The sequence below is a fragment of the Vanacampus margaritifer genome, chromosome 13, assembly GCF_051991255.1.
Source record: "Vanacampus margaritifer isolate UIUO_Vmar chromosome 13, RoL_Vmar_1.0, whole genome shotgun sequence".
NCBI classification, from domain to species: domain Eukaryota; kingdom Metazoa; phylum Chordata; class Actinopteri; order Syngnathiformes; family Syngnathidae; genus Vanacampus; species Vanacampus margaritifer.
Genome location: NC_135444.1, coordinates 23,784,995 through 23,806,607, shown reverse-complemented (window position 1 = coordinate 23,806,607; position 21,613 = coordinate 23,784,995). Strand labels below are relative to the sequence as shown.

Genomic DNA, 21,613 nt, shown 5'->3' with positions numbered 1-21,613 from the left:
TGTGTCTGTGCAGCTAAATTATAAACAGTAAAAGGTTTTAGTAGTCATGCTGTCGTATGTCAGGACTACAACAACTTTTAATGCACAACGTGTATTAAACGAATGACTGTCAATATTTTTAACCGTGTTCACAGGGAGATTATGATGTGGTGATAAATGACTACGAGAAGGCAAAATCTCTTTTTGGCAACACGGAGGTCCCGGTTTTTAAAAAAGGTACACATTTGGTATTCTCACATTTGTGTACTTGCAAATAAAGGGGCGGGGGGGGAGAAACATGAATAATATGTTCTTGTCTTTTTGCCTTCAAGTGTATGCAGAGGTTGAGACGAGGATCCGAGCTCTCAGGAGTTTACTTCTGGAAAAACTGCTGCAGACGCCCTCAACGCTGCACGATCAGAAGAAATATATCAGGTCTGGCCTTTAATTAATTCATTTATTTTTGGATATGATCATAACCTTAATATACAATCTATCTGGGTTGGTCCTGTTTTTTTTCTTTAAAATGTCGATGGATGAAGTTTTTTTTTCTCTTCTATGGATGTTTTCCTATTCATTTGTCAAAATGATGACCTGCATCTGACTTGTCTTCATTTGCATTCATGAATAATCATGATCAAAATGTGTGATCTAAGAAACATATCAGGTCTTCTGTTTTATAATTTGTGATATTAATATACAATATCTCCCTAACCCTCACCCTGCTTGTTGTACGTGAGGAATGAATTTGAATGAATTCTTTCCTCACGTGTCATGCGCACTTTATCGATTAAGGCAAAGCAGCCTCCATTGCAGAGAGCAACTTGCAACCACCCAACAGTGCAACTTTCACCGTCAATCCCGTCACGTCCCCTTCGTGTGGATCGGCGGAGATGCACGCGTGCGTGTGTTGATGCTAGCTAATGAGAAGCAAGCGTGCGGCTTCGTTCTATGACGACGGTAGAAGCCGCCAGGCCACAGCCCGGACGATGAGTCACGTCAGAAGAGGGAAATGAATTGCTGGCAGAAGGACCAGTCGGGAGTGCTGATGGATGGATCATGGATTAAGTGGAAACATCTTTGATAGATTGCTAAATGATGCCCTTCTCTGTATTTTTGAATGCATAACCTTAAAATGCAATGAGTATGATCAATATACAGTAGCGGTATATTTGAGGATGGATCTATTTGGTAATCTCTTCTCCAATATATTTCTGAGTATTTTCTGTTTTTGCATTTTTTGTTGCATTTCTTTCAATTCTATATTGGATGAATGTCCTTTTTTCAATATTGTTACAATTTTTTTTTTTTTTGCAATTATACTGGCCATCAATTGTACACCGATTTTTGCTATTCTCGGGCTGCCCGGACGTGCTCGGTCCCCGTCCCCGTGATTAGCGCGGGCCAGCCGCATTGTTGGTCAGGAAGCAATATAATGTATGACTTGCTTTTGTGTCTTGTCTGTTGCAATTCCCTTGATACTAAAAAAAAAAAATATACGCCTGCTTCTGTTTGATAATGTAAACCTGTAGAGATCAATTCTTTCTTTCCGCTAATGTTGATTTAGCTCAATGAAATTGCGTAAAAACACAAGACAGGACATCATGTCTGTTGCCGTGATCCCACGGAAAGCGAAATGTGGCCAATGAAATGAGCTTCTGTGACACGCATGTTTTTATTTTTGTCTCCTTGCAAAGGTACCTGTCTGACCTGCATGCGCCCGGTGACCCAGCGTGGCAGTGCATCTACGCTCAGCACAAATGGATCCTGCAGCTGATGCAAGACTGCAGAGACGAGTTTATCGGTGGTCAGAGAGGTAACAGATCACATTAAAAACAAAAAAAAAAATGTCTTTTTTTTTTTTAAAGCATTTCCTAGCAGGCAGCTGGTAGATGTCCTGTGAGTCACAAGTTAGGGGAAGTCAGCTGCCGCCGACAGACCGCCCCTGGTCCACATTCCCTACTCCGTCGTCACCCTCCGCTGCCCGCCTGCCTGCTCGCATATTTATTATTTTCTTGAATGTATGAATTAGATAAAGCGAGCGGATTTGGTTTTCTGGGCTTGGCCGTGCAAATTCACATTCGGCGTCATAGATGGATTGAAACAATTACACCCAACCAAAACAGCCAGCACAAAAATGTCGTTTTTTGTAATTACCATTGCTTGAACCGTCTTCTTCAGGTCAGAGGCTGCATCAAAGCCTTCTGTATGCTCTGGTATTTAAAAAAAATAAATCAAAACGTTTTTGGGAGCAAATGAGTTAAAGAAATGACCGTCATTGTCCTTTTGGGAGGAATGTTTCTGTCCTTCCTTCGAACACGCAACCATCTTCCCCAGCTGGTAGCTATTCCGCGCTTGTGCTCGTTCCTGCGCACCTCTTGGCCAAAAGTCTTGAAATGTTGAAAGATCCCCTCTCACCCGGGCAACCTTCAAATTGGGGAAACCACATCCACTGCATGCCTGAGCCTCCCCCCTCACCCCCCCCCCCCCCCCCCCCCACACACACACAACCATTATCTGGCCTAACTGAACCCCTTTACCAATACCGACAGGCCCCACTTGACATCGGCCTCTTCTTCTTCTTCTTTTACTCGATATCATATTTTCCAGTCGACAATGAAACCTTTGTGTTTTTGTTAGCAGGCGTTGTTGTTGTGACGGTCGACCGGCCGTAACTTATGTAAGTGGAAAGAATACAGCCGTTGAAGTTGCTTCCGTATGTGTGAACCCAATCTGACTGTGCCTGATTCAATTATAGGCTGCAGTTCTCCGATTTCCTGAACAGCGCTTCTTCTGCCAATGTCAATACAATTTGCAGGGAAATTAGTTCATAGGAAAATACGTTTGTCAGCGAATAATTAGAGGCTGTTGGGAACTTGACAAGGAGACATGAGGTTGTGATTAGGCTCAATCAGTACTACTTGAGAAGGGTGCGAATTAACACCTTTGCCATTGCCTGCTCCAATAGCGGCATTGGAACTCAAACGGCAAAACTTCAGATATGGACTGAGTTGCGCTACATCTGAACAAGACTAATTTCCTTCCGCATAAATCAACATGCACTCATGTAATATGAAACCGATCACTCTTTAGAGCTTCTTGTATTTTTTTTTTTATACCTTCACTGTCTCTCTTTCTCTCTCTCGCCCGCTCCCTCAACACGCACACGCATGCACTTGTCGGCGCCTCTCAGCGAACACCTGTAACAACACAAGCTTTCGTCCCTCTAACGAGAGAAAAATAAAACTCACGTGATCGATGGAATATGAGAGATACAGGCTCAGTACTAGTCATGTATGTTGTACAAAATGGTGTGCACAGCCATTATATTTGCACTTCTCTCTAGCGATTTGGCATTCGTCTTATTTTTTGCATAGCCAGGCAGTGTAATGAGGCCAGTATGAAATTGTCTGTTTATTATTCTTATGCTGCCTGTTGTGGTATTTTAAAGTTCGTGCTCCAAACAAGCTACTTGCTGAGGGCCGACATTGTTTAGCAACTCATCACAGCTCTTTGATGCCATCTGGTGGATTTCGGGCTTCAAGGATGACATGAAAAAGAGCTTTTGTGTGGAACCTTGCAGCCCTTTTTGAACAGGCCGTCTTCTTAGAAGAGCTGGATCGGAAGAAAACAAAATCGAGAGGATTGTGGAGGAATGTCAAAAATCCGAATGTCTGCTTTGGGTGTTTGCTATTTGGCGTACGTGCTCCTTTGATTTCATTTGCCTTCTGCTGCCGCCTCACCTTATTTTGCTGCCTGTTGCAGCCCGTGCCGCGGATGCGGAGGGGGACGGCCGTCCGTCGGCTCTCGGCAGGCTGGCCCAGGCGTCATCCGTGAAGAGAGGCGGCAGCCTGCACATGACGAGACCCAGCAGTGAGTGTCGCAGTCACATTTCACATCACATCACATGTCATGAGCGCCTTTCTTCGTCTTGGATGTACGCCGCGCAGTCCTGAAAATGTCGGGATTTGGAAATGTGGCATTCTCATATTTGTTTTCAATTCTCCAAATGTCAGAAACCGAAATGTGTTTGTGACGCTAAAGCTCAAATTCTGTAACACTCTTGACAAATGTAATGCCGAGAAAATGCAATAGTAAATGTCAAATAATTAGTTATCCAACGTAAAGAACCCGTCTTTCTTCTACAGAAAGGTGCGATTTGTGTTGTTTTTGGATGTGGATACAGAGACCACACTTTAACACACTTTAAAAAGTTAATAAATTGATGGAGTTAAACTGCCTTAAAATAATGAATAAAGCCCATCAGGGAATTTTATCCGTCAATATACAAATCAAATTTAAAGAAAGGGAAAGTGAATACAAATGAAGAGGAACAGACATTTTTTTCCAAACCTAAATATAGAACAAAACAAAAAGAATGATGGGTTTCAACTGAAAGTGTCCGTTTGTGGAACAATCTGGATTGTTAAATAAAATCATCTCAGTCTGTCTGTATTTTTTTAAATGTATAAAAAAGCACAATGACTGGAAAAAAAAAATATAGCACAAGAACATGCTGTTGAATTATTTTATAGAAATGTTACATAGGAAGCTTTGAAATAAATGTGAACAATTTGAATTGAAGAAACGCTACCATTTTTGTGGCTTTTTTCAAATTGATGAGCACGCGCAATTTTATAGCATTTATTGCTGAATTGTGGTGTGCACATAACAGGAAACGAAGCGCTGCTTGTTTTGGAGTCTCGAGTTCTCCAATCGGAGCGATGACCCAAGTGATGAACGTGATCTCAACTATGAGGGGAAAAAATGTGTTGACCTTGAAAAAAAAAAAAAAACAACTTGAATTTGGGAACATTTTGCACTTTCCAGGAACTCTTGCCATCTAATGAATGGCCAACATTTAAATAAGAGACGCCATGCATGATTTTGATTGGTTGCTTTCTCAACTGCTGGTTTGTCCTTTTCAGATTGGCGCTTCGAAACCCCCCAGCAGGTGCAGTTTGTGGAAAAGCTTTCCGACGTGGTGATTGGCCAACTGCCCAACTTCTGGAAGCTTTGGATCTCTTATGTTAATGGCAGTCTTTTTAGTGAGGTAAAGAATGACAGAAATCACGACATCCCCACAGCTGTATTCATCTCAGCGTTTTTTCCCGCAGACCGGAGAGAAATCTGGACAAGTGGAAAAATCGAAGAAGAACGCACGACAAAGGCAGAACGACTTTAAAGTACGTCGTATGTTCCTTGCGATATTTGGGCGTACTTTGGAATTTCACGTTCCCTCAACGCTGTCCATGTTGTGTGAGCAGAAAATGATTGAGGAAGTGACCAATCGCTTGGTTCAGCTCGTCCGCGGGGCCCTCCTTCCCGCCACGCTGCCACAAGCGCAGCGAAGCCTTTATGGAGGTTGGGAGAACAAGACGGAACTTGCCGGCACTTGGCTGACCCAAATCATTCACACTGTCAGGTTGGATCCACTTTGACGGCAATCTTCTGCTGGATCTTCATTTCGTGACGCTTGCTTGTCCTTCTCCAGGGCTTGCTACGACGCGTTGTCCGCCTTGGAGATCCCAAACGATTTGTTGCAGGTGATCCAGGATCTGCTGCTGGACTTGAAAGTCCACTGCCTGATGGTGACGCTGCTGCACGCCACAAATGGTGAGGGAGGGCGAGCGTCAGCCCAAAAGAGTTTTCACACCAGCGCCATCAGTGCGCTTTGTTTCCCGCGAAGTGTCTTTTCTTTGTTTCTCACTCACTGGACTTGCGTTGCGTTGTCAGAGGAAAAAGGATCGTCGGCCTTACGTCCAATCGTATTTTGTAGTTACAGCTAGCGTGCTTTTGGGCTGGAGATGTGAAAGTGCGCTGCTTGCAAATCGGACCAAGTGTGCGATATCAAAAAGAAGATGAACATCAGACTGTCTCATGTTGAAAGTCTCACATTGAGTACCTCAAGCGTCGTGTACATCTTCCAAAAATAATAGAGGCCGTTTTGTGACACGAAAGCTGAGTTTCACTTGTGGTTGAGTCAATTTGTCAATTTGTGAAGAGTGACGGAGACTTTGACTGACTTTCACTGAACTGCCGTGCGACTTCAGTCATCTTGGTTGAGAGTTGTTGGGTTTTTCCCCGTCTTTGATTGCATTGTGCTTTTGTTGAAGCCACTGGAATTATGTTGATAAGATTGACATGCAAATTCCGTTTTTTTTTTCTCCCCCTCAGTGATTTGTGTGAACTGCAACTGTTAGTTCGCTCCAGCTTGGCCTGAAAACAGTGTAGAAAATGGAAGGATGACTTTTTGGGAACCATTTGACATTTTCATGAAAAACGTTGGCTTGCTGTTGCCGCCACAAACGAAACAAAGCATCCATCCTATTTTCAAGATTGGTGAAAAAAAAAAATGCATTGCTTATTTGCGTGCTTTTCAGATGTCAGGAGTCTCGCCGAGAAGGAAGACTGGCTGGTCGATAACGAAGGCCTCACTCGGCTGGTGAAGACGCCGCGTATTTCCTTCACGAATGAATCGTTGCTCTTTTTTCGATCTGCAGCGTTTTATGATGAATCCATTTTGTCTCCTGTTGCCGATCGGCTCAGCCGTCCCAGTTTGAACAGCGCGTGGTCCACATGCTGCAGTCGCTCAAAGAACCCCTGGAGATCAAAGCGGGCGAGATCAACGTAAGATCCGGAATCAGCCGCAGAAATATTGCGTAATCTGACGTCATTCGTGCTTGCTGCGTTGACTTTAGTTTTTCTCACTGACTTCACAGCACACACAACTTCAACTTCCATTTCATCATTTTCATACTTGAACTTTTCACCCTTTCCGTAGCGAGGTGTAGTTGTGCTCCTAAATAGTGTTCAAGTGGTGCTAGATCTACTCAAGTACTTAATCATGATCTGCAAAGCTACCATTAAAACCGCATCTTCAACTTTCCATTGAAATTATCATCACAATTAAAAAAAAAAAAGGTAGTAGAAAACCTCTTTTCTTAGAAGATAGAGCAAGTGATGTTTTATTCATGTAGCATGTTTTCACAGATACTACAGCTGGAGCAAGTTCAAGACCAAGCCACGGACGTGTGCGTCGGCATCATGAAGGTATTTTTGAAAAGGTCCAAAAACAGCATTTTCATTTTGAAGCAAGTGAGCATCGAATGGGAATGCGCATCTGCACATCTGCACATCTGCACATCTGCGCATCTGCACATCTGCACATCTGCATCCTGACCACTGTCGGGGTGCCCTTGAGCAAAACCACATCAGTGGTGCAGCCGCCATTTGCGTGCCCCATCACTTGACTTGTATGTGCGTGCGTGCGTGGCGCGAAATGGAAATGTAGCGCTAGCGCCGTGTGACTTGAATTGGGATTCCAATCGTGCCGAGAGCTTTGAGCTGCTTTTTCACACTTTCCTACTTTCTAATGAAAATATTTATCAAGCAGCCATGAAAAGCTTTAATGTTGACTCTTTCGATTTAAGTGGTGCCACGTTTTGTGGTATTTTCGACAAATAAGGATTTAGAATCTTTTTAAAGCCAATTCGTGTCAGTCGAGTGGACTGGCGGCTCCGGCTCCGGCTCCGGGTGTCGAGAAGGTCGTTGAGAAACCAGAAGGTCGGCTGCTGGATCGCCGCCTCTCCCCGAGTCATGTGCCGTCGTGTCTTTGGGCAAGGCACTTGACACACATTGCCATCGGCAGATGATCGCACTCCAGAACATGAAAAGCTCTTGCCGCGCATCCGTGTAACGTCCGCGTGGAGCGAGCGGTCCGGTCCGGTCGCGTGTCGTCCCAAACGTGCCTGACCGCAATGTCCGTCGTGTCCGTGTTAGGTTTTCATCGGCTGCCTGGAACGGCTCAGCACAAACCGAGATGGAGACGGGTCCACGTCTCAGTAAGTACTTTCAAACATTTGGCGCTCTGACAATCGGTCAGAAATTGTGGTGGGCTGAAGTGACTGAAGATGTCAACTGCTCTGTTTCTTGTAGCATTTCCGTGGATCTGTCCTCGTCGCGTGGCTTTAACAACACGCAGGGGTGCTCCAGTCCGACATCTGTAAGCATCATGTTGTTTTTGTTGTTTGGATTCTTTGAAACTGCATGTCAACACGCTATAAGGTCCTGACTGATATCGGAATCGTCTCAACCGCAAAATGTTATCAAACCGTTTTCTGTCTGCGGACAAAAAGCAAGCAGAAAAAACATCCTCCTTTCCTGTAAGTTGCAAATATGTTCATCAGTGCTGGCGAGGAGGAGGCCGCGGTGCTTCTGGTAAGGGGATGCGGGGCCGGTGCACTTGGGGTTTCCCCAGCCCAAATATGGGCGTTGAGCGGAAGGAAAGGCGCTCTCCAAGTTACTGACAAGTTTGTCAAGAATTTTCAGCAATACTTTTGAAACGTAAGAACAACATTTAAGAAAATCGAGTGTCATTAATTTTTTTTAATTGGCCTTTAACCTTATTCACAAATACTGTATCTCTGTACTTATTTATTTATTTATATGTGCAGGGTTTCCGCGGATTATCAAAAAGCATTCAAAGTTGTCAGCTGGAATTGGCTTCAATTAAGGCCTTAAATGGCATTACAAAGAATTAAATACGATTTTCAGCGGCATTCAAAATGTCAATCCGATTATTGTTCAAGCTTTATTTTACATACTATAACACCAATTAGCCATAACAATGGTGATAAAAATATATGTATTTGCGGGGACTGGTAACTAGTTGTAATTTACAATGAACAAAATCCACAAGTTGCTTCATTTTCTAAATAGAATTGACTCTCTTCTGGCCAACAATGTCCAACATGAGACACTAACGCCGCTCAGTGGCAGAAAAATCAGTGAACTAAAACCACATTTGTATTTGCTAAACATATTTGTCCACTTTTACGCTAATCAACAAAAGTATGAAAAACTTTTTTTATTGTACATTTACAATAAATAGAACGTCCGGTTAATTTAGCAGGAGTTAATTATGGAAATCATGTGATTAATTCAGATAAAAAAATTGTAATGGAGGCCCAGCTTTAAATGACATAAATATGTATACTATATAAGTATGTATATTTGTGCGTATGTAAATGCAATCGGACGTGAGTTGCATCCGAAGACGGTGATGTCATCAAATGAGATGCGACGCGTCCCGCATGTCCCTTCCTGTCTTTGTAGGAGCAACGCTTGCTGATCATCCTCAGCAACTGCCATTACCTGGAGAGACACACCTTCCTCAACCTGGCCGACCACTTTGAGAAACACGGATTGACGGGCACCGACAAGATCACGCGGGTCAGTCAGTCAGTGCTATTTAAGACTTTTAATTCGGGTTGGACCATGTGGACAAAAAATCTGGACAAAAAGTCTGTTTCCGTTTTGAAGCAATTAGCATTAGAATATAGCTGAGTTTCATCGTTATTCACAAATGTGTTTAAAGCAGTGGGGAAAAGAGCTTTTTGGTTGATCTCTTATACTCTGCTGCCACCTGCTGGCCGTTTTTTTGTAATAACACCCATTGCTTTAAGCCACCTCTTCACGTCAGAAGCGGCATCAAAGCCTTCTGTTTGTTCTTGCATAAAAAAACAATATAAAGCGTATAAAAAAACAGCTTTTACTGATCCAGAAGACAAAATTCAATTTCACGATTTAGCAAATTTTCAATGATTTGATTTTTTCAACGACGCTTCATCGATTTCTTTCGTTTCATTGCCCAGCCCTACTTTTTTTTAATGAGTGCCTTTTTGTGGCGGTGTCAACGCAAGTCCATTTGACGTGCGGATTTTGTCGGGTCGCACCAGAGTACCTGAGCGAGCGTCGCTTTTGCTGTTTCGCACCTTCCAGGTGAGCATCGCGGCTGTTCGGGAACTGGATGAAAAACTGTTTGAGGCGTACATCGAACGGCGAGCCGACCCCATCGCGGGATCTCTGGAGCCGGGCATCTACGCCGGATATTTTGACTGGCGCGACTGTCCCGCTCCCACGGGTTCGTACAAACGCAGCCAATGAATTTTGCGTGCGATGATCATGCGACGGCGGCACCGGAATTCCCCCAAAACTACGCTGGGTGACCCACTTTGTATTATAAACAAATGTCCCTGCACACACGTAGGAGGACAAAAAAAAACCTTTGCTTGCTTGTGTCATGTGTAAACTCCAAGAGCTGACGGTAAGAAGCACCGAGATCAGTTGCTTGATCTTCTTAAAAGCCGCACGACTTGGCCTGTGTGTGCGTGTGTGCGTGCGCGTGCGTGTGTGTTGCTGCTGCAATACTCAGATGAAATGTGGTTTACCTTTGCACAGCTTGTGAGGAAATGTGTGTGTGTTTGTGTGACATCTTTGAAATGACGACGAGGTTGAACCTGGTTCTGCTTTGGTCCTGCCTGTGTGTGCGGGCCTGGATGTGAAAGAGGAACATTTTGGAATTCCAGACCGCACCTGTAGGATGTGAGACTTTCACTTGTTGCGCTTGAAAGTGTGAGACTTGTTTGTTCACGCTATACATGAAAAAAAAAAAAAAAGGCTTCATACTTTAAATCGCTTACATTTTGAATTCATTACCAAAAAAAAATGTCACCCTCTTAAAAAAATAACCTAATTCATATTTTGACAAGTTTTAAGTTTAAGTTCGATTCTAAAAATATCCACTAGTGACAGCACTTGGTCGAACCTAAACTCACACACAAATGTTAGCTGAGGATTGGCCATCATTCGATGCAAAAATACGAATATGAGTTCATATGTATGATAGAATATACAGTGTGGCGTTCCACAGGGTTCCATTCCGGGACATCTGATGTTATGTTATATGTAAAACAACAACAAAAAAGGGTTTTGCATTAAAGATCGACTCTGCTAAAATCACTTGCATCCTTACAACTATTCATGTTTTTTTTTAAACCCAAAGAAATGTTTTTCAGGAGTGAGAAGTTACTTAAAAGAAGCTCTGGTCAACATCATCACAGTTCACGCTGAGGTACAAAAAAGCCAGTCGGACTTTTTTTTGCACTATTCTTGCATTCAAGTCATACTTGACTCGATGAGCCATTTTCAGCAATAAAAAGTTCATATTTTATCTAGAATTCATGTTGGAACGTAATTGTTTTCCTTGTACAATTAATAACGTTTAAAACAAAATGTTCCACTTGCTGTCGACGGAAGATGACGTCACCTGTGTTGAGGAAGTAGGTAACGACCAATCATGGCTCAGTTTGCTGACCAAACCCAGAAAACAGGCGAGCCGCGGTTGGTCGTTGCTTCCTCGGCACATGTGATGTCATCTTCAGGCGACAGCGAGTGGAAAAAATCGTTTTAAACGTTATTAATTGCACAAGGAAAATAATTAAGGTCCAACATGAATTATAGTCCAAATATGAACTTTTTATTGCTGAAAATGTCTCAATGAGTCACGTGTCCCTTTTAACACTTTCATTTATTTTGCCTCCTTTTTTTTTTTTAATTTTGCGTCTGTCAGGTGTTCACCATCTCCAAGGACTTGGTTCCTTGCGTGTTGTCCAAAATCCTTGCAACAGTTGCGGACGAGCTGTGTCGCCTTATGCAGTGCGTGCCGTCCTTCAGCAAAAACGGCGCCCTGCAGGTATTTTCTCACGCCCTCGCTCATCGCAAGAGCCTGACTCGCAAGTCAAATGTGGCCTTTGACCTTTTTTCAGGCTCGACTTGAGCTTTGCGCCCTGAGAGACGCCATCGCGGCGTACCTGAATGCCGAAAGCAAGTAAGTGCGACCGACGCACGCTGCCGCGGGCGGGAAGCGGGCCGGAAGCGAACCGGAAGCGGGCCGGAAGCGGGCCGGAAGCGGGCCTGCCGCGTGATTTGTTGTCGCTCACGACAATCGCCATTTGCAATCCGCTGTCGGTTCTGCGTTCTCGCTAGCGGTCGTCATCAAAATCATCTTGAGTGCAATAAGTCCAAATGTCCCGTTGCCACGGCAACCTCCTTTTGCGCTACTTTTGATGTGGACTGCGGCTCATGTCCGTACACTTGGTTGGATTTGAATGCAACTTTTGAACTATTGCCAAAATGAATCGATAAAGTCAAAATAAAAACGGATGTAAAAAAAAACATCATTCAAAAATTAAATACAAAAACATAACATACATGGAAATAAAAACAAAAAATATATATATATATGCATAAGTAAAAGTAAAAATAAATACAAAAATAAAAACAATAATAAAAATGTATGTGGCAATAAATATATATCTAAATAAAATTTCAATCAATAAATAAAAGCACTCGGGTTGAACTATTCGTCTGTTGCTTAATCGACATGTCAGTCTATTTATTTCTATTTTTGTATTTATTTTCACATTTATTTTTATATTTATTTTAGTGCTGTCAAAGTTAAAGCTTTAACCTTGACAGGACAAATTTATTTTTATATTGGAATTTTACCATTATTATTATGCTTTTATTTGCATCTATCTATTTTTTTTGTATTTGCTTTTTAAATAATTTTTTAATATCCATTTTTATTTGTACTTGTATTTATTCATGTCATATTTTGGCCGTTTTTTCCCCTTGTTGTCGCCCAAGCAACTCTTCTTCCATTGAATAGAATTGCACATAATTAAATGAGAAGAAATGCTTCTTTGTATTTCTTTGTATTCTGACTTTGCCCAACTTTGCGTGTTTGTCGACAGTGTGAGCTTTCAAATGGCTTTGGACGCGCTCCCGCCATTGCACAGCGCATCTGATAAAAAGTGAGTGCGCGTGTGCACGTTTGGAAGGCGTTTTGTTTTGCCGCTCGTGATGGTTGACGTGTGCGTGTCTTGTGTCAGGTTGCTGGAAGAACTGTGGAATAAGTTCAAGAGCAGCATGCACCTCCAGCTCGCCTGCTTCAAGCCCGCCTGCGTCCTGCCGCTCAAGCGATGAACGACTCGTCTGCGCTCTTGCTTTGGGATCGCAGCACGCTTGATGCGCTGATGTCGTTTCTTCGCCACAAAATGAATTTCCTGCTAATGTGTCGGACGCTCCCGTTCATCGTCATGGCCGTGCGCTTATGCTAACGCGGTGCGCTCGCTCGCTCGTAGGCTAACTGACGCTCACACAACGATTGGAATGTTGCCGTGGACGGATGATCACCGCGTTGCAAAATGTCACTTTGACACTCATTATTGTGCAATTATTGTCAAATAAAAATGGAATTCATTCCACTTGAATTTATATGACCCGCGTGTCCTTGTTCATTTCATTTGATGGCGTTCATTTCGGAGGTCAAAGTTCTTCCACACTGGACTCATCCCGCCGTGCCTTTGATTTTTGGGGTGAATGATTTCACCCGTAAGCTACATTTCATTAGCTGAAGTTGGATAACGGCAGTCAGCGTGGATTTGTTCATTCTTACAAAATGGCTGTCAAACTCACTTTCACTGCCACATAGAGGGGGCGGAGCTACATGATAATTAGTTGCCACATAATTCCGTTTCCACACGGTCACATGACACTCAAGAAGTTAATTGTCTGACATTTTATTGTGCAATAATCATGCCGTCTAATGAGCATCATATGTCACACCTGTCAGGTGCATGGATTATTTTGGCAAAGGAGACGTGCTCACTAACATTATTTGAAAGAAATTGGCCTTTTGTGTATTTGGAAAAAGGTTTGTTTGAGAAAAATGAATGATTTGTTCAGCGTGTATGTCGAATTGGATTGACTTTTTGTAATTCCGCAAGATTTTATTTTAATTTTTTATTTACTCTTATTTCCAGATGAAAGGGTTATTGCTATGTTACATATTTCATCCACAATATTTGTGGTCACACGTTTGCGTATTGTGCAATCATGAGAAACATTCACAGTTCATAGAAAAGGAAAATCCTTTATTAGAAATATTGCCAAAAAATATTCTGACATTTTGTTCTTTCTTTTTTTTTTTAAACTCATGCAACTGAGATTTGTCATCTTTTCTTTTCCCAACAACAAAATATAACCCATAAATATTTGTAAAAAGAAAGTGTGGAAATTGTTCATGGTTGTGATTAATACATCGTTCATCACACAATCGAGATACATTTAAATAATACTTTTAAACATAACATTGCACTTTGCTTGCTGTATTTTCAGTTAGCACACCAAATTTCTTCGCCTCATTTCAAGATCAAACTCATGCCGGCGTACTCATGTCGGGTGTTATGTGTGATCATGTTTTCCATTTTCAAAGCAAACAGTTGAAGGCTTTTTGTGCTGGCAGTTGGCTTGAAAGGCTTTTGCGCAGCGAGTGCAGCCATTCATCTGTGCCCTCCACTTCCTTCCAAGTCATCTGGCACGTCGTCGTCTCACGCTGGCAGGGTGTGGCCCACCGCAGCCGTTACACAAAGGAACAAACACCTTTTTTTTTTCTCTTTGCTATCTGCGAAGCATGCGGCAGAGATTCAGCAGACTGTTAACACCATCCGGATCTCCACTTCAAATGGAATAGGGTTATTATTATTATTATAGTTTTGGAATTTTCATTTTAGTTTGTTTAGAGTTTTGTTTTTTTAAATTGAGTTTGTTTTAATTAGGTTTCAGGGTGGTTCTGTTATTATTAGTTTTAGTTATTTAAAAAATGCCTAGTTTTAGTTAGATTCAGTATTTGTTTTTTGTTTTTTTAAACAAGTGTATACTTTGCGCAATATAAAAAAAACACCATTGAAAAATGAAAGAGAAACATCAACATTTCTTAACTAGTGTTGCATTTCGGCTGAGTTTAATAAAAAAGCAGGCGAGGCAAGCCAAAAGTTAAACACGCAAAATTGTCGCCTGGGAGTGACGTCATCTGAAGGTGCTTTTCTATTGGCTGCTGCTAGATGACGTCACTTCTATGTGACACTTTCAAACATGCTTATTCCGGTTAATATCAAAATAAATCTACTTAAAATCACATTGAAAATTATCCCCAAAGGCTCATGTATTAAATGAATTAGCAAAGACTAAATTGAAGGACATTTTTGCTATAATTATAGTGAGTTTTAGTTAGTTTTGTAAGCATAAAATGTAGTTTGTTAGTTTTTATTTTATTTTGTTAACAAAATTGTTTTTTGAATTTTAGTTTTATCGTTGTTTTTTGTTATCTAAAATAACCTTGAAATGGAATCAATCAAACACCATGTATTTACAAAGACTCACATTTAGATTTTTATTGCTGCTCAGATCAGCTGAGCATTACACTGAGAAATATATACACTTATATATTATTCAACTATAGTGGACTGAACTCAGTGGACTGAATTGGGTACAACTAGCACACCGATCAATTTCCATTGGATGTCTTGCATTAAAAAAACAAAACCAGGAAAAAGAAGAAAAAAACAGAAAACAAAAAACAAAAAAAACAATGGAAAATAATTATGTGACTGTACATTTACATTTACGGGAAGTCATTTATCCGGATTTTTTTACACCGACGCATGTCAACGTGAAAAACAAAACACTGCATGGATGGAGCAACATAAATGTCAGTGTGCATCAAAAGTTCATGTTGGCATCAATAGACAAGCTTGGTGAATATAACACAACGTTTATAAAATACAAAACTTCATATATCCATCAATTTGACACCGATTGTCCTCGTAAATCACAAAAGAAAACATAACACGCAATACGCCAACTCGGCTGAGATTGCTTTGAACCCGGAACCTCTTGACTGCGAGGCAGACATGATAATCACTACCCACCATGTTGTAACCCAAATATTGATTGAGATTATACTAAATTTACAAATGTACAGTACATGACATCCATTTCCAAGTGGGGAAAAAAAAAAGTGCATCCTGAGAATATGCTCGTGGTGGGAGAGGCCGCGCGAAGCAGCTCAGGTGAGAGGTCAGGTGAGAGGTCAGGTCAGTCCTGCAGGCCGTGATGCTGCATAAAGGTCCTGTGATAGTCGTCAGCGACCAGGCCCATTTGTTCGGTGAGGCTGGCGTGCTCGTAGCTGCGGTACAAATGTCCGCCCGGCGGATGCGTGTAGTACAAGCGCTGCCTGGCAAACAAAGGCTCCACCTGGCAGAGAAAAATACAAATAAAATAAATAAAATGCAGTCGTTGATGAATGTTCATCTTTGAGTCTTTCATATACATATGAACTTTTGCCGTTCATCTTTGATATATTTATATTGCGTAAGGACAAACTGGACACAAGACTTAGTGACTTTTTTTTTTCTTTTTTCAATCTTGCACTTAAACATTCCATAAATTAAAAAAAAAAATACTAAAACTAATGAAATCTAAACAAAAACATTTCAGTTGAAAAAAATAATCAAAGCAAACCTCTAAAAACTGAAAGTAACTGCATTTAAGAAAGAAAAGTCCAAACAACTACAAAGAAAAATTCCAAACTATCATAACCCTAATATACATACATATGTATTTCGCCACTGCTTTGTGAAAAACACTTATGTCCTTTTATTTATTTATTTTATGTTTTTGGGATGATGAAACAGTGCAGACATTCCAAAAACATAAAAAAAAAAAATTTAAAGAAGGAAAAAAATGGAGTGTTTTTCACATTGCAGCGACGATTTACTTTTCATACATATTTACAAATCCTCTTAATGTCCTCATTTCATTAAATGTCTACATTTTTTTCTCACCTAATTAACAATTTATTGTCATAATATTCTGAATGCACATTGGATGTTTTTTTGTAATCATCCTTTTTTTTTTTTTTTTTCAAACAAAACTGTAGTGAACTTCTTGATTTTCATTACAAAGTCTGATGTGGTTTTTAATATCTAACATTTTCAATCAGCCCAAAATGTATTTTTTACAGAGTTCTGTGAATTGTGCGTTACTGGCCTGGACAGCGAGCGTCGGCCTTCGGGAGTCGGGACGCTCGTCTCCAAACGTGAGAAGAACTTGGAAGCCCGAAGTCAGCGGTCCACTGTGGAGTCCGTAATTCTGCATCTCTGACAACAACAAAATCGTCAACTGTGAGGATGCAAATGTCAAACGTTGCTTTGTGGCGCGACCTTTGGGGCTGCAACGGAAAGTTGTGACCGCAACACATTTACCGAGCTCGCTGCACGCTTGAGCTCTTTTGCCGTGTGGGCGGGGACCTTCGACGGCGACTGACTCATCATCCTCATCATCATCATCATCAAGACAACCTGGGAAAGGGCCTGCCACCTGCTCACGCTCACTTTTGGGGGGGATCGCCTGACTGCTTTTGCTCTCACACAACTTATTAGTATTCAAAAGGGGGCGGAGACTAATTCTTTGCAAACTGACTCCAATGTATTCAAGTTTCTCTCAGTGCAAAAGTTTCTTTTGCAACCCCCACAAAAAAAATGAAATCTTCAACTTTGACATTTCTTTGTTTTAATGTCGAACCAAAACAAAAGGTTCCGAAGGTTCCCGGGCAGCAGCATCTCTTATTAAGTGAACTGAAAATTTGAATCAATAATTTCCTGAGATTAAAATGGTTTTCGCTTTTCTTCAGATTTTGAAAAAAGGTCGATACCGATATTCGTCAAAATGCCCAATATCGGCGCCGATTATCAGTCCTTCCCTAGCATTTTGTACTACTGTACTCTGATGAGTGCTGCCGCCTGCTGGCCGTTAGAAGTAGCGCAGTGAGGCAATCCCCGCGAGCTCTCACCTGTGAGGTAATCCTGCGCGTGGAGAAGTTTGCAGGTGACCTCTCGCTCCAGTTTTTTGGGTAGGTCTCCATAGTGGGCGAGTCCCGTCTGCCAGTACACTTTGCCCTCACACAGTCGCTGAGCGTAGAGTCCGTCGGGGGCCATCCAACACAGGACCCCCCCCTCCAGGGAGGCCCGGGCACCGGCGGGACGCTCCTCCGCAGGCCCGGGAGCCGACGAGGCCTCCACCGGCAGCGGCACGACATGGCGGCCTCCGGACCACAGGTAGCGCTCATCCTGCGGGGGGGCCGGAGTGATGTGGCAACCTTCGGGGCTGAAGGTCGTCACCTCCCTCACCAGACTTTCCCGCAAAAAGACGGACACGTGCAGACGCAAATCTGGACGCGGACGACATCGCAACATCATTAGGAACGCTTCCCTTTTTTATTCAAAGCAATTTGCGACATGCTGAAGGTTTTTCTTTTAATCTTAGACAAATACAGAATAGACGCTTTGTTGACGATTTTTATTTTATTTTTTTTAAAGTTGAGGGAGCTCCCACAGACATCGGCGAGTCATGAGCTCCCTAAAGTTTTGTACAGTCAATAAAGTTTTCCCAAATTTCCGTAAACTTATTTCAGTTTGAATTTCAAAGAAAAAGAAAGTGCAGGAAGTTCCAGGTGTACCGTTAAGTGAAAATTGAAATCAAAGAGTTCATGCAGTTTTTAATTGATCTCTCATCAGCCTGGCCGATAATCGTTCTATCCCTAATGCCGATCCGAACCAAAGCGCAAGTGGCGGTCACTCGCTTTGACCTCTGAACTTTCAGACGACATACCTCGGAGTGCCTCTCCCGATCTGACGCCGCCGTCCAGACTAAAAGAGGACGTCTGAGACTCAGCGGGACCCAACGAGTAAATCGAGGCTCTCAGCTGGTATCCTGCACACACACACACGCACGCGCGCGCACGCACACGCCAACATTTGAAGGGAGACCGTCGCTCGTTTGTGAACAACGTTGAGCAACTTACCGTGATCCGCAGACGGGTCCTGCCACGGAAGGCTGCGGGGCGGACACGGGCACTGCGCGAAGGGCAGCTCGGCCAAAGCGGCGTGATCCTGAACGAAGTCCCTCCAGCCACATTCGGGGGAGGCCACGTACGGCGCCATCTTGAAAAGCAGACGCCACACGCACTTCAGCGCGTGCAAATTGTGAAAGCGGGGGAAAAAAGCGTTTCAGCGGACGAGAGAAGATCACCTGATAAGTTTGAAGGTTCGAGAAAGATGAAGTCACGGAACACGTCAGCGGACTCACGCGCTCGTCCTCGTCTCGGGCCCCTGGAAGACGCGCGCGCACACACACACACACACACACACACACACACACACACACACACGTTTGTTTCTGGACTTTTGTTAGTTTTTATTCATTTTCAAAGAGGGTGGTTTAGTTTCTTTTTTTTTTTTTTAAACAGCTTTAGTATATTACCATAACTATAGTTAGTTTTAGTGAATTTTGTAAACGTAAAATATAGTTTCAGTTTGTTTGAGTGTTTTTTTTGTTTTTGCTCATTTTTATTATTACGAAAGCGTATTGCATTCACTTGAAAAAAAACTTTTTTTAAATTTTTTTGTTTTATTGAATATTTTTTCCTGTTTTTCTGAGTATTTTTTTTAGATTTATTTTCCTGCTTTTAGACCTGTTTTTCTGACAATATTTTTTTCTGATTCATGACTAGTTTTCTGTTGTTTTTAAATATTTTTTCAGTTTTTTTTTTGTTTGTTTCTGCTTATCTGAATATTATTCCTGTTGTTCCTGAATATATATATATATATATATTTTTTTTTAGGGGGGTCAGAATTGTTTTCATGAAAGAAAAAGTGTTCAAAAAACGAGAAAAAAAGACAAAAATATTCAACAAAACAGAAAAAAAAGATTGGAAAAACACTCCTGTTTTTTATCCCAAGTGAAAGCAATTGGCTTTTGTATGTTATTTTGTTACTTTTCATGAACTGAAACATGGACGTGAACCTTGCAGTAAAGTGTGAGCTTCCGCATAGCAGCAACCGGTGGTTTGTGGCTGGAGTTTTACAACAAGGCCTCATTGACATTTACCAAACCACAAGCCACCTTCAAGAAAAAGTCCATCTTGCTCAGGGGAAAGCATCACTTCAATATTCGCAGGTCACGCACGTCTCATGTCATCGCAGCAAAGGCAAATAAAGTGAAAGTCACTTTTCTTGGCGCCCTCGGGGATGATGTGGTAGACTTTGTAAGGGTCGGAGATGTCCAGCTGGCTGCGCGCCACAAGCTCCTCAAAGTCGTTGCTCTTGTTGAGGGCGCAGCGGAGGCGCGTCTTCCAGGTGGGGGGGTCCGGCTTGTCCACACCCTCGCGATATTTGCCTTTGAACAGCGCCCAGGCCTGCGTTTGCAAACGTCGGGAGAAAAAGCTCAAACAACTCAAATCGCTCGATTGGACAGCATCAGCATGCAGGCTTCATCGTTACCGGAAGTCACATTTTTCAAATCACTCGACAAAAGAAAGCGACGGAAAGGTAACGTCGCGATCAAACAGTAAACATAAATGCAAAGAAGACAAATACAGGACATGCATACGATGGCCGCAAGTTTCAACTAATGATTATTTTGATCATCATCATTGAACGTTGATGAATACATTTTTAAAAAAGTGTTCATTTCCATTCCTAAAGTCAAAAGCAGGACAATATTGCAAATTGGCTCCGCAGAAAATGCACATAGAAAAAAAATGGATTACGATTCAGTTATTGATTTGGTCCCGATGACAGAAAATTGGCAAAAATGTTGATCCTTTTCCCCCCAAAAGTAAAAGCGAGTGTTTTATTTTGATTCAACACAAAGACAATCCGTCCGCTTTCATGGAGGATTTGGACGCGTTCAAATCAAACAACTGACTCGTTGACAATTCATTGTTTCACGATGCCAACATTTATCCTGCCTCTTGATATACAATGACAGAACATTTCATTTTTGGGTTGTGGCTTCTTGCGGATCAGCAGATGTGCATTTGAAAATGGAAGATATTTAATCCTGCTTCAACGGTCCAAACATTTCAAGATTCTCACATTTTTAACCCCCGACAGTGAAATACTTTAAAATGCCAACTTTTAACCACGGAAAATTATTTATCACCTCACGTATAATATAGTTGTTTTGTTTGTTGTTGTTGTTTTAAATCGTTTTGGATATACCACATTGTCATATGCTTTTCTTTCACATATCAAATTCACAGTTTGTTTGTTATTCCACACCGTTCTCTGGGTTGGTCGTCATGACGTCCTTTTTAAGTTTATTTTTTGGTGCACGTGTTTTTTTTTTAATCTTATAGATTGTATATCAGTGGTGGTGTACCCCAGCACCCGTGAACTTCCAAAAACAAACAAATGACATGCTTTTGCACCGCAAGATCGACCAAAATGTGAAACAAGACAGGAAGACATCAACGGTTGTAAACAATGTCAACCGTTTGCGTGGTCGACGTTTTGTTTTTAAAGCGCGGATGCAGGAAGCCAATTGTTGTCTTTGGTTTGTCGCTACCTTGAAAAGTGCGGCGTCCTCGTCGCGGTTGTAGTCCTGCTTGCCGGCGTGTTTCCAGGGGATCCTGAAGATGCTTTTGTCGTCGTTCTCCCAAACCAAGCCGGCGTATTTCCCACAATCCACCTGCTCGATCAGCCACTGGCGCAACTTTCCGTTGCCGCCACTTCCGGGAAGTCCGTAATCCGTTTCGGGGTTCATGTCTGCCGCTTGCCAAGTTTTGCAAAGCGAGCAGGCTTGCCTTGCTTGCTTGCTTGCCGGCTTGTGCTTCACAGGCGCGATCGCGTTTCGCCTCGCATGTCAAAGTTTGCGAAGGTTGTCAAGTTTCGCTGTCATCTTCACGCCTTTTAAATCTCGCGCCGAGGGGGCGGGGCCAGGGATGCGTTTGCATCAAATGCGCTGGTTGGGGATTTTTTTGGGTAAACACCCAAACATCTATCCAGTATGTTTCAATCTATCTACAAAGTATAAATATTAGTATTTATTATTACTAAAAACCTATAAATAAAATGTACAAAACGCTATTATCTGGAGTCCATTT

The 21,613-nt window shown here is 42.1% G+C and overlaps 2 protein-coding genes across 7 annotated transcripts in view; one reads left to right on the top strand and one right to left on the bottom strand.

The window, feature by feature from the left end:
* The window catches only part of exoc2 (exocyst complex component 2), a 41,740-nt gene extending 28,639 nt beyond the window's left edge, over positions 1 to 13,101 (top strand). For all 6 annotated transcript variants that reach the window (XM_077584431.1, XM_077584428.1, XM_077584432.1 and 3 more), the window contains exons 9-28: positions 135 to 216; positions 312 to 414; positions 1,677 to 1,795; positions 3,745 to 3,852; positions 4,908 to 5,032; positions 5,097 to 5,165; positions 5,247 to 5,404; positions 5,474 to 5,595; positions 6,363 to 6,424; positions 6,529 to 6,609; positions 6,973 to 7,032; positions 7,762 to 7,823; positions 7,918 to 7,984; positions 9,097 to 9,213; positions 9,763 to 9,904; positions 10,839 to 10,894; positions 11,393 to 11,515; positions 11,589 to 11,650; positions 12,579 to 12,638; positions 12,717 to 13,101. In XM_077584431.1, the coding sequence (XP_077440557.1) occupies positions 135 to 216; positions 312 to 414; positions 1,677 to 1,795; positions 3,745 to 3,852; positions 4,908 to 5,032; positions 5,097 to 5,165; positions 5,247 to 5,404; positions 5,474 to 5,595; positions 6,363 to 6,424; positions 6,529 to 6,609; positions 6,973 to 7,032; positions 7,762 to 7,823; positions 7,918 to 7,984; positions 9,097 to 9,213; positions 9,763 to 9,904; positions 10,839 to 10,894; positions 11,393 to 11,515; positions 11,589 to 11,650; positions 12,579 to 12,638; positions 12,717 to 12,810 (1,872 nt within the window). In that variant the 3' untranslated portion in view covers positions 12,811 to 13,101. The remainder of the gene's footprint in view (positions 1 to 134; positions 217 to 311; positions 415 to 1,676; positions 1,796 to 3,744; positions 3,853 to 4,907; positions 5,033 to 5,096; positions 5,166 to 5,246; positions 5,405 to 5,473; positions 5,596 to 6,362; positions 6,425 to 6,528; positions 6,610 to 6,972; positions 7,033 to 7,761; positions 7,824 to 7,917; positions 7,985 to 9,096; positions 9,214 to 9,762; positions 9,905 to 10,838; positions 10,895 to 11,392; positions 11,516 to 11,588; positions 11,651 to 12,578; positions 12,639 to 12,716) is intronic.
* A 1,943-nt stretch (positions 13,102 to 15,044) lies between these two features.
* Positions 15,045 to 21,401, bottom strand: LOC144063119 (interferon regulatory factor 4-like). The gene is made up of 8 exons (XM_077585104.1): positions 21,076 to 21,401; positions 19,735 to 19,921; positions 18,757 to 18,836; positions 18,530 to 18,668; positions 18,337 to 18,438; positions 17,519 to 17,896; positions 16,717 to 16,826; positions 15,045 to 15,921 (listed from the first exon to the last, which is right to left on the bottom strand). Exons 1-8 carry the CDS (start codon positions 21,271 to 21,273, stop codon positions 15,763 to 15,765), a joined length of 1,353 nt encoding a protein of 450 aa, XP_077441230.1. The 5' UTR covers positions 21,274 to 21,401; the 3' UTR covers positions 15,045 to 15,762.
* Between the last annotated feature and the right edge of the window lie 212 nt (positions 21,402 to 21,613).

What these genes read in the sequence shown, in the direction of transcription:
- LOC144063119 (XM_077585104.1), bottom strand. Translation starts at nt 21,273, where the DNA reads ATGAACCCCGAAACGGATTACGGACTTCCCGGAAGTGGCGGCAACGGA. An exon ending in AGGACGCCGCACTTTTCAAG is followed by an intron (nt 19,922 to 21,075) that starts GTAGCGACAAAC and finishes TTGCAAACGCAG; the next exon opens with GCCTGGGCGCTGTTCAAAGG. An exon ending in GGCCGACGCTCGCTGTCCAG is followed by an intron (nt 15,922 to 16,716) that starts GCCAGTAACGCA and finishes TTTCTCTGCCAG; the next exon opens with GTGGAGCCTTTGTTTGCCAG.